General features: G+C 61.6%; 4 protein-coding genes across 4 annotated transcripts; all 4 read right to left on the bottom strand.

Annotated features, from left to right (window-relative positions):
* Positions 1 to 237: 237 nt before the first annotated feature.
* Positions 238 to 882, bottom strand: LMXM_21_0500 (conserved hypothetical protein; the record flags this gene model as incomplete). The annotated part of the gene is made up of 1 exon (XM_003875241.1): positions 238 to 882. The coding sequence occupies one exon, from the start codon at positions 880 to 882 to the stop codon at positions 238 to 240; it is 645 nt and encodes a 214-aa protein (XP_003875290.1).
* Positions 883 to 2,139: 1,257 nt separating this feature from the next.
* On the bottom strand, positions 2,140 to 3,492 carry LMXM_21_0490 (putative DnaJ protein; the record flags this gene model as incomplete). Its single annotated transcript, XM_003875240.1, has 1 exon — positions 2,140 to 3,492. The coding sequence occupies one exon, from the start codon at positions 3,490 to 3,492 to the stop codon at positions 2,140 to 2,142; it is 1,353 nt and encodes a 450-aa protein (XP_003875289.1).
* A 1,476-nt stretch (positions 3,493 to 4,968) lies between these two features.
* Positions 4,969 to 6,498, bottom strand: LMXM_21_0480 (conserved hypothetical protein; the record flags this gene model as incomplete). The annotated part of the gene is made up of 1 exon (XM_003875239.1): positions 4,969 to 6,498. The coding sequence occupies one exon, from the start codon at positions 6,496 to 6,498 to the stop codon at positions 4,969 to 4,971; it is 1,530 nt and encodes a 509-aa protein (XP_003875288.1).
* Positions 6,499 to 7,490: 992 nt separating this feature from the next.
* LMXM_21_0470 (vacuolar sorting-associated-like protein) lies at positions 7,491 to 10,538 on the bottom strand (the record flags this gene model as incomplete). The annotated part of the gene is made up of 1 exon (XM_003875238.1): positions 7,491 to 10,538. One exon carries the CDS (start codon positions 10,536 to 10,538, stop codon positions 7,491 to 7,493), a length of 3,048 nt encoding a protein of 1,015 aa, XP_003875287.1.
* Between the last annotated feature and the right edge of the window lie 475 nt (positions 10,539 to 11,013).

Genomic DNA, 11,013 nt, shown 5'->3' with positions numbered 1-11,013 from the left:
TGTGGAAGGCCCACCCCCTACTGATCGCGCTTGTCCACGAAGATGATGTAGCACACGCTAAGGAAACGCCGCACTCACGAAATCGTGCGCCTTCATCCAGCACGGGATGGAGCGAATACTAGCCATCCTGCCTCGACCAATCAACCCACCGACCGATTCTGTGCAGGTGCGCGTGTGCGTGCATCGCCCGGAAGAGAGGAGGAGATGTATCGGTGAGCGACGGAGACGCCGCCCACGTTATCCGGGCTTGCTCGCTGAGATAATGGACTTGACATGTGCCCCCGACACCGCCTTCTCGTAGTGCATCAGCGCTGCACGCAACTCTGCCAGCGTCTTGACGCTCCTCTCGCGCTGCACCACCTCCTCTGGCACTGGCGCCGTCGCCTCAACGAAATAGTCCGTCTTGCAGTACACGAGCCGCTTGCCCATCTTGTCGATGGTGCTCACCACCACCACCTTCTCCTCTTCCCGGAGGTTGCGCATGCAGTGGGTCTGCATGTTGACAGACACGTGCCGGTTGGACGCTGGCAGAAGCCGCTCCATCACATGAAGCGTGTTGCACGAGTCACAGATGGAAATCGCGAACCCGAAAGCAAGCTCTCGCGGTTTCGGCTGCTGTCGCTGCTGCTGCTCGAGCATGTAGTCACACGCAGCAGCCGAGATCTGTACTGGGAATGCCATCATGGACGCGATCATCTTGTCAGGGTGCCACGCGTCTGGCTCCAGCGCGACTTGCACCTCCTCCAGCTTTAGCCTGATGGCGGCGGCGGTAAGAGAGGCGATGGGGCTCGCTTGGAGCAGCTTGTGCACGTTCTCGACAAACGCCGGGTTGTGCTTCACCACTGGCACCCACAGCGCCTGTCTCGTCAGCATCGAAGCCATGTCGTGTGGGCGTGTGTGGTGCGACGGCGTACGTGACGTGATAGGAGGAGAGGACAGAGAAGAGAAATGTGCAAGAGACCCTCACGAATGGCGTGGTGGACGCTGTGTACAGATGACAGTCTCGGGCGATATCGAATACGTCAAGTATAACGAGAGAGCTATGCCCTCCTTCCTCTTCCTCCTCCTCCTCCTCCTGCACCGACACACGCACGCACGCACCTAAAGATGCGGCGAGTGCGTTCGACAGTGGCACCACCACGACGGCGACAAGGACGATACACTCGAGCCCCCTTTCCCCAACCCTGCTTGAGTGTGTACGTGTGCGTGTGGGGCTGCTTGTGAGCGATGATGCAGCCCACGTGCAGCAAACCACGCCCCGCCTGCACACACCTTGTCTCTGACGACGGGGAGGAGAGGAGAAGAGAGGGGGGAGGGGCGCTGACGAAGGGGGAGGTCGAAAGATGAGATGGGGCGCACATGTGTGAGGGGTGTGCGCGGCTAACACACGTCCTCACAGGCAACGCGTAGGATGGGTGCGGTAGAGACAGTAGAGGAGGGGAGAACAGAGCAGGCAGAAGAAGCTGTGAGCGTTAGGCTCAGATGGATGACTTCTTGCTGACACGCGTGAATTGTATCGGCCACGACACACGTCGTGGACGAGAAGCAGCGAGAGGGGAGAGTGAGAGGCTGAGGAGGTAGCGCCCTCCCCCCAACCATCGCTCCCTTCTCGCACGACTATCGGCATCGGCACTCTCGTCCTCCCTGAGACCCACACGCGTGCGCCACGAGTTCGTAGGCGGATGTGGGTGTGGGTGTGTGCGGCTGCAGAAGGATGAGGGTGTGGGGGAGTGCCGAGGCAGCTTTGCCTTTTGCCATCCTGCACGCCTGCACGCCAATCGGCACTGAGGCGGTTGTCTTCGGGCGGTTTTGTTATGGAGGGGACATTATGGCGAAGAGAAGAAGGCGAGAGAGAGACATAGAGAGCATGGATAACCGAACAACGCACGCACACGCACACAGTATTGATAACAGGGAATGGACAGAGTGTGGAGCAGGGGGGAGGAAGGCCCCCCCCCCCGTGACGCCGCGGTTTGTGTGTGTATATCGGGAGGAGGGGTGTGTGGGTGGGGGGGGGTGCGTAGAGGAGAGCGAGTCCATGACAGAGCACAGGACCACGTCACGTCTGAGTTTATTCGCACACGCACACACATGCGCATGCGCACCTTGACCCTCGAGCTTGCGGTCATCTGCTCTCTACTACTGCTGTGCGCACTCTACGGTCTGCGTGTTGCCGTTGAAGCCTTGAGGGCCTGCGCGAAAGTACTGCTGCTGCTGCTGCTCGTTGTCATCGTCGTCCGTGACATCCTCGAATTCGTCCTCCTCGGCGTACACCTGGCTGCCCCGTGCCGCCCCACGCCCACGGCCGGCGCCGGCAGACCGCGACCCCGTTGCACCACCGCGCTTCCCATTCTTGCCGCCCTTGAACTTGCCGGCGGCCTTGTACTCAGTCAGTTCCACCACATGCCCGCCCAGCTTGCCGGGCTTCTCCGGCACGTTCAAGGCAGTCACGATCTTGCCGATCTGTTCCTTCGGCAGCGTCTCTGGCCACTCGACATCGAAGTAGATGAACAGTCTGCCCTTCTGCAGACCACCAGTGCCCTTTACCGGCATGCCTTCATTGTACACGCTCCAGGCACTCTCGCTGTGCACCACCTGCCCGGGCGACGTCTTGATGACAAGCTGGCGACCGTCGAGATGCTCGATAGGCACCTCGAACCCGCATAGTGCCTCCTGCAGGGTAATGGAGGAGCGCATCATGAGATGGTCGTTTATGCGGTGGAAGACGGGATGCGGGCGCACCCTCAAGAAGACAAGCACGTCGCCAGACAGGCGGATCCCGGGCTCCTGATTGCCCTCGCCGGTGAAGGTAAAATGGTCCGACTTGGAGGCGCCACGGTCAATGTGCACCTCCAGCACACTCTTCTCGCGTACTGCGCGCTTGCCGCGGCAGCCGGTGCAGAGGTCAGAGGCCGCGACGATTTCGCCCTCGCCACCACAGGCAGGGCAGTGCATCTGCACCTGATGATGGAACCCGGGGAAGACCTGCTGGGTGCGCAGCAGCACACCGCGACCGCGGCACTGGGCGCAGGTGGTGCGCTTGCCGCCGGGCTTCAGTCCGCTGCCCTCGCAGGTACCGCAGAAGCGGTTACGCGAGATCATCACTTTCTTCGTGGCGCCGTTGTACAGGTCATCCAGTTTCACCTCGAGCTCGTGGACGATGTCCTTCGGCTTTGGCTCCCCGCGCTCCCGCGCGCCTCCGCCGAAGAACATGGAGAAGATGTCCGTCGCATCATGGAAGCCGCCACCCTCGCCCATCCCCCTTTCTAGTCCTTCCTTGCCGTACTTGTCGTACACCTGCCGCTTCTCGGGGTCGCTGAGCACCTCGTAGGCGTTGCTCACCTTCTTGAACATGTCCGCCGCGGCCTCATCGCCGGTGTTCTTGTCGGGATGGTACTTAAGGGCCAGCCGGCGATAGGACCGCTTTATCTCGTGCTCGTCGGCCTCAACCGACACGTTCAGCACCTCGTACAGCTCCGTTTCGCGCACCATCTTTGCCCTTACATACACACGCACGCACAGACGAGGCAAGCCGAGGACAAGCAGAGATGGACGCTAGATCCTGAGCGTGAGGGGAGGGAGGAGGGGGTTTGATAGCTGTGCGAGCGGGCGCGCGACAACTTCTTAGGACGTCACTGGTGATGTTCCCTCGTGCAGAAACCAGCACCCAAAACAGCAGTAGTGGCAATCAAAATTTTTATGATGCGTGTGACACCACGCGCACGCTCTGTGTGTGCGTGTGTGCGTCTTGTGTGGCTCTCACTGCCTCGCTCGCTCTGTCGGTCCACTGAGTCCCCCCCTCAACGTAGGGAGCGTGTTGGGGAGAGAAGAGGGACGAGCGATGGCGGTGGCGGTGGCGGCGGTGGCGGCGGGACGGCTCAGGCAGCCGAGTCACTTCGCAGGTAAGTGACTGCACACGCGCACACGCAGCTCGAAATAGTAAAGTAAGATAAAAGAAGAGAAGTTAGGTACCTATGAGAGAGAGGGACGGCAGCGGCGGCAGCGGCTGCTGCGGTGGAACAGGATTCGACGCACGTATGTAGTTACTAATACGCAAGAGGAGGAGCTCTCATGACAACACAGTGATTGGTGGTGTGCACCCACGCACGCACACACCCAAGGAGAGAGAGAGAGAGATCGAGGAGAGGAGAGGAGTGAAAGAGTTGTTTTATAAGTTCCCTGATGGGACTTGAAAGTGTTCATGTGTGCGTGTGAGTGCAGAGCCTCATGCCGGTAGTCGATGCACGCTCGCACGCATGTGTATCCCTACCTTCTCCGGCTCAGACAGACAGGCGGCTCCACTTGATGCTGCTGCTGTTGCGGGGGACGGCGATGTTTCCTTGCTTTTCTGTTCCTTGTGCTTCCTCCTCGTGCAGCGGCGGCAACGACGTACCACAGAGTGCGCGCGCGTGCGGTGGAGGATGGACGGCGTGGTTACGGTGGAGTCCAACGAGATGAGAGGGTTCAAGCAGAGAAGGGGGAATCGGGAAGGCTGCACAGAGAGCAACACGAGCCCACCAGGACGGTGGCCGGGCGCGGGGCGCGAGTGGGAGGCGCTTCTTCCCTTCCCGCTGCGACTCTCCTCCGCCTCGTCCGTGTTGCTCTCTCACGCACCCGCCCGTGCTGTGGCTCGTCTTCTGTTCGACCCCACCGCACGCGATGCAAGCGTGTCCAGACTGTATGCTCTACGAGAGCATGTCCGCATCGGCACCTCGCACTCGCTCTCTTCATCCATGCGATGAGTGGACACACGTGCGTCGGTCTTCTGCATGAGGAATAGGCAGCAGCAGCAGCAGAGAAGCAGCGACCACAACCCGTGTGCTCACAGCGACATACACGCCACACCACCACACACACCGACATCTCTCTGTGTGCGTCTGAGCTGCTCACGACTGAGGCGGCATAGCAGCGAAGAGGCAGCAGTGCATGGAAGCTTTGTTTTCCTGGCCGTGTGCGCCATGCTCGCGATCACCGCCGGCCCAGAACTCTTGTGCGCAGTCGGTGCCGCTGACTCTGTGTCAGGGCAGAGGGAGGCGTTGCTGGTGGAAGGGTAGCCTCGCTGCCACGATGACCGCCGCCGCTTACCACGTCCACACTTCCGCCACTTCCGGCAACGCTGGCGGATGACGCTGCCGTGGAGGCTTTTGCACCGACGCTGTCGCGTGCGCTCGCGGCCGTCAGCCAACATCGCTGACTCGCTTCGTCGGCAAACGCTTCCCCGAGCCGCACCACGTGCTGCATCAACGCGTCGGTGAAGGACTCAGCGGCAAGCAGACGTGCCTGAAGCTGTGCGTTGTGGTCCGCCACGCCATCGACCTGTGGACGGAGAGCACAAACTACGGACTTGAGGTGCATCAGCAGTGTAGAGTCCGCCAGGGCCAAGCGAGATAAGTCCTCCGCGGTGCGCTCCGCCGCGTCGGCGCGGGCCTGGGCGTCGCAGAGACGCAGCGCAAGATCCGCCACCTTCGCTTCGAGAAGCGAGACGAAGGCGGCGCTGAAGGGGGCGGTGGGATGGTCGGAACAGTCGCTCGCGTCGCAGCAGCTGCCGCTGGAGGGGCTGCCATCCTCTACGGCACCAACGGTGATGACAGCACTGCTCGCTCCGGAGACGTCTGCCGCTGCCTCCTCCGTCGCTGCGTCCGCTCGCGTAGTCGCGAACCCGGCGCAGGCACCAACGCGGAGGTCCGTAAACAGCTTCTCCCATTGCACACATCGCGCCTCGCTCTGTGCCAGTGCCTCCCTCAGCGCCTCGTGCTCCTGATGCATTGCGGTGACGTGGCGCAGGCCGCGTGCGTACTCTTCACGCGCGGAGTCGAAGTAGCGCTGATACGCGCACACCTCAGCCACCCACTCTGCGTGCTGCGCCTCGAAGGCTTGCACACGTGCGCGGGCCTCATCTCGGTCCAGCTCGACCCCAGAGAGCCGCAGCAGGGCGGCGTCGCGGGAGCGCAATGTGCCCTGCAGCTGAGCCTTCTCATCTCCCAGTTTCGACACGAGTAGCTGGGCTTCCGTGGCTCTTGCGGTGAGCACCACATGCTGCGCCTGCGTCTCCGCCACGTGTCGTTGCACGCACTCCACCTGCTCTCGCACACTCTCGTACTGACCGGCGCACCCCGCGTGGGCCTCTTCGACTGCCTGACACCGCCTCTTCCACTCCGCTAGCTGCGACGTCAAGTCTGCGACTTTCTCATCCGCGCGTTCTGCTTGATCAAGTAGCTCTTGCCGCGAGGCCGCGTCGCAGCGCTGCTGCAAGAGCAACTGAGCCGATGCAGCCTTCTCCGCATGCAGCTGCTCCGTCAGCGCGCCGAGCTCCCGCTGCAACTGTCGAAGCTTGTCAGTTGTCGCCGCCGCAGTGGCAGCGCTGGTGCTCGCGCTCAGCGCGGACGGCACCGCCACCGCGTCCGCCCCCACATGGGTGTCGTTCGCCAGACGCTGCTGATGCTGGTGCTGAAGCACAAGCTCCCTCAAGGCGCTCAGGTCGACGGTCAGTTGGTCCATTGTTTACGCTCACACAGGGCGTGGGGCAGAGGCTGTGATGGTACGGCGTGGGCGAGAGCGAGATGAGGGAGCAGAGAACAATGCCGTAAGTCCCGTTCTCAGCGCGCGCGTATGTTGTGCGTGTGTGTGGTTGTCTATGGATGTCCACGACAGGGAGGGAGGGGAGGGGACTTGACAGGCGCGGGAGAATGAGAGGACACAAACAATGCCAAGGGGGCAGGGTCTGCTGGGCGGAAGCAGGCGAGTCGTGAGGACGCACATGATCCACCCCTTCCCCTCCTCCCTCTCTCTCGTCTTGTCTTGCCCGTGTGCGGCTGCGGCTACGGCGACGGCGAGGCAGGGGCGGGTGGGTGGGCGGAGTGAGGCACACGCACGCACACGCGCGCATGTACAGATAAACACGTGACCACAGGACGGGTCTGCGAGGTGCATGTGGGTGGAGTGTGCAGGGAAGAGGTACGAGGGTGCGTCTCCGTACCAAATCAACAGGACAAGACAGCAAGCAAGGCGAACGTAGCGCCTCCCCCTCCCCTCTCACTAGCAAGATGGCGGGACAACGTGGAAGGGGTGAGGTGGTGGCATGTGTGTATGTGTGTGTGGTGACATCGATGGCGGCACACACACACGGACGCACGCGCACACGCGGAGGGGAAGCAAGAAAAGAGATCTGTTACAGAGAGTGCTGGCGACACGCACACCAAGAGCACCCCAAACGACAAAGTAAGGAGAGAGAGCACGTCAATACTCTGCGTGCGTGCGTGTGCGTATGTGTGTGTGTGCCGCTCGGCCTTTACGGCCATGCACATCACTCCACACGAAGGGAGGAAGGGACTCGGGCTCGAAAGCCGAGCCGCACTCACGCACACACACGCACACACACGCACACATACGCACGCACACACGCAGAGACAAGACACACGATAAAGGCTCGGTATTCATTAGCCCATCCTCCTCCCTCCCTCTCTTTCACAAGCACACAGCGCGCACCCCGCTCACACGTCGATTTCGCGCCACCGCTCCTCGGCACTCTGACGAGAGCGGATGTACTTCGTGATGTTGCGATAGACAAGGCGGATTTTGGCGAACGTGTTGGCTGCGTTATCGCTGTCATCGTCATCGTCATCGTCATCGGCGGCGTTGTTGTTGCCGTCACCGCTGACTTCACTGCGCTGCACCTCGCTCGCTTCGGAGATCTTCTCTATGAGCTCATTCACGAGTTCGACGGACACCAAGTAGCCGCTCTTGGACGTGAAGAAGTGCAGAAATATGTTCAGCAGCTGCACGTACAGCTGCAGCTGCGCGAGGGCGAGAACCTGCCCCGCCAGCTTCAACGACCGCCGCAGGCACTCCTGCACACGCTCCTGGTTCTCGCGCGAGAGCTGCTTCTTCGCGAAGAGCGCGGCGCAGACGGCGACGAGGTAACTCTGGTCGTGCTTCTTGAGCATCTTTGACGCGTATTGGCACACCTTCGCCGCCAGCACTTCGTAGTTCTCCTCCGGCATGTTGCGCATCTGGTACAGAGCATTCACGCAGGCGACAAGAGCGTCGATCTGCTCGTGACTCTCCTCAACGTGACCTTCGTACAGCGTCAGCGCCTCGACGTAGAGCGCATAGCTGGTCTTTGATTGGCCGCATACATCGGCCGTGTTGGAGCAGAAGAGGTACTCCTTGAGTGCCTCCGTGGGTGCCTCAACCGCGAACACTTCGAGGATGCCCTTGCTGTCACCCGAGTGCACATGACTGAAACACTTGCGGATAGCCTTCATCGCCTGCGACGCCCCCGCCGCCGCCGTATCAGCCTCGTCGCCGTCCTTCTCGCCCTCGTCGGACTTGGCGCTCGAGGAGGAGAGACGCTGATACTGGGCATAGAGTAGCAGCGCTGCGCGCCGGTGCAGTGTCATCAGGGTCGGGTAGGTGAGCGGGATGCGCCGCGCGCCCCCCTGCAGGAGAACCTTACGTACGCCGGTCAACATCTTTGCGTAGACGGCCGGGTCGTCGTTGGCGAGGAGGTGAAGCACGCGGGAGACGAGGTTCTGCTCGTCGACGAACTCCACGACCGGGTTGTACTTGTAGATAAGCCGCGGGTCAGATGGGGCATCGGGCTGCTCGACAAGTATCGGGTCCAGCAGCTCGAAGAGGCGTGCGACGTCCTCCAGAGCCGTGATAAGACGCGGCGAAGGCGGCGACACTGTGACCACCACCGTTGGCTTCAAGCCACCGCCACCGGCGCCGCTACTTGCTGCCTTGCTAACGGACGGCAGCACCGGCGCGGCCGTGCTGCCACGCAAGGCGACCTCGCACACCGCCATGGCCATCTCACGCCTCTGCAAGAACGGCAGGCGCGATGTGAGCTCCGCAATGCCTTCCATGGCCATTACTTCCTGCACCGTCGCACAACACTCCGTGATGATGTGCACGAGGAACTGACCCGTGGCAAGTGCCGCAGCTGGGCTGATGGAGACCGGTGTCGAAGCCTCCGCCGCCGCAACTGCAGGCTCGACCACGCCTGACGACTCTGACGAGTCCGCTGGCGCCGAGGGGAATTGGGAGGCCACAACATCGACAATGTTTGACAGCGACATGAAGCGGCGCTTCGCCGACTTCCCGTAGAGCGTCATGGCCACGTTCGCAAGGTACCGCATGGTCGTCACGTACGCACCCAGCATCATCGGCGTCGGCGGCGGCACCGTCGATGTGCGCTTGATCACGGTGGTGGTCGACATTTGCGCGCTGTACGAGACGGACATGTTACTCATCTGGCTGAGCAGCATCGGGAATACATCGCGCAGCTTCGCCTCTTCTTCGGGACTCGACACCTCCGTCACGCCCTCCTGCACGGCCACGGCGTACTTGCAGAGCCGCTCCATCAGCGAGCGGAGCAGCTCTGACACCTCGACGCCAGGGACAGTGCGGCTGATGGCTCCGAAGAGCTTGTCAATTGTGAAGAGATGGAACTCGTCCGGAAAGACTTGTATGAGCACCTCGAAGAGGTACTGCTGCGCCAACGGCTCGCAGTAGCGTACCATGATGGACAGGAGCTGCGGCAATATGGTGCTCGCATAGACGTCGCGACTGATGCCGTCCAGCTGTGCCACGCGGACAACGTTCATGCCGACCAAGACACACATGGCACGGCGCTCCTGCTGCGTGCGACGTGCCGCGCGAAGCGACCGCGACGGAGAGCCCGAGCGTGTGGCGGCGTCTGAGGACCGTGACGATGCTGCAGCCAACACAGCCGGGGGAGGCGAGGTGGCGGGCAGCGCGGCAGTAGTCGGGCTGTAGGCAGCGACACTGTTCGTGCTGCCGCCGTTGCGGTTGACGTAGCTCCCAGCCTCCATGCGAATCCACAGCCAGTTCATCTCCTTGAAGTTCTGCACGAGCAGATTCGCGGTGTCCGTCACCGTGCCGCCGTCCTCCTTGTGCGGATACTCCTGTTCCGCCTGCACCTCCCCTGTGGGCCCGTTGCCGACGTCGCGGACCCGGCGGTTTGGGTCACCTGGCAGCTTGCCCTTCATCATTGTCAGCAGGAAATGGCGTAGAAACAGCCCACGGGTCGGGTGCTGCACACCCTTGCACATCTCTACCAAGTCTCGCGCAATCTCGAGGGCTGGCTGATCTCCAGCATCGATATACACCGCACCGGCCGCAATCAGCAGGTACAGGCGAGGTACAATGTAGCCGCAAAACTGTACCCGCTCATACATCTCCTCGAGCGTGTGTCGCCCCCCGCGGTACTCATCCTCGAGGTATGCCACAAACACCTCCATCATACTGAACACCTTCATGTAGAGCTCATAGTAGTTTTGCGGCTCCAGTAGGTTCGTGCGCAGCTCATCCAGCATCTGCGCAGCGGCGCGAATCACCAATGCCATGCTGTTTTTACTCTCCATGCTGCTGCGCATGATGGCGCTTTTGCGATCTACGGCGATGAGGGCCTCCTGCAGCCACTTCTTCTGCTCCTCCGCGGCTGTCAGCACCGGACCGCGCAGTGTGACGACGTACTCGTCGGCGCCATCGTCTTCTGGAATTCGCAACGCCATTTGCCTGTTGCCTTGTTCTTGCCTTTTCTCCTGTTGCTGTACGTTCCAACTGCTGTGCGTATGTGCGTTCGGGTGGAGTGCGTCGCACACCCCACAGAAGGGGCGATGGAGAGCACGCGGTGAAAGAAGGGTTAGTAGGGGGAGGGGGGAGAGAGATACTTGTGTGTGTGTGTGTTCTTCCTGAGAAGAGCTTCTCGCCTGCAAGGAGGGGAAGGGGGTGGGGTGGGCGCGGTGGAGGCCGGATGCTGCGTTGCATCTGAGTCCTACAGATGCCTGCGCTCCGGACGCTGTCGCTGAAGATGTTCATTCATGTCTGCCACATCTGCGTATACATGAGTGTGTGTCTGCATGTCGTCTCCTCCACTGCACATGTACGGCGGCGGCGGCGGCGGGCGGGCGGGGGGCGACATGAGCCACCGCGCTGGGCAGACGTGAAACCATCACCGCCACACTGGCAGAGAGACGCAGACGCACT

The sequence above is a fragment of the Leishmania mexicana genome, chromosome 21 (assembly GCF_000234665.1).
Source record: "Leishmania mexicana MHOM/GT/2001/U1103 complete genome, chromosome 21".
NCBI classification, from domain to species: Eukaryota; Euglenozoa; class Kinetoplastea; order Trypanosomatida; family Trypanosomatidae; genus Leishmania; species Leishmania mexicana.
This window is presented reverse-complemented; position numbering and strand designations above follow the sequence as displayed.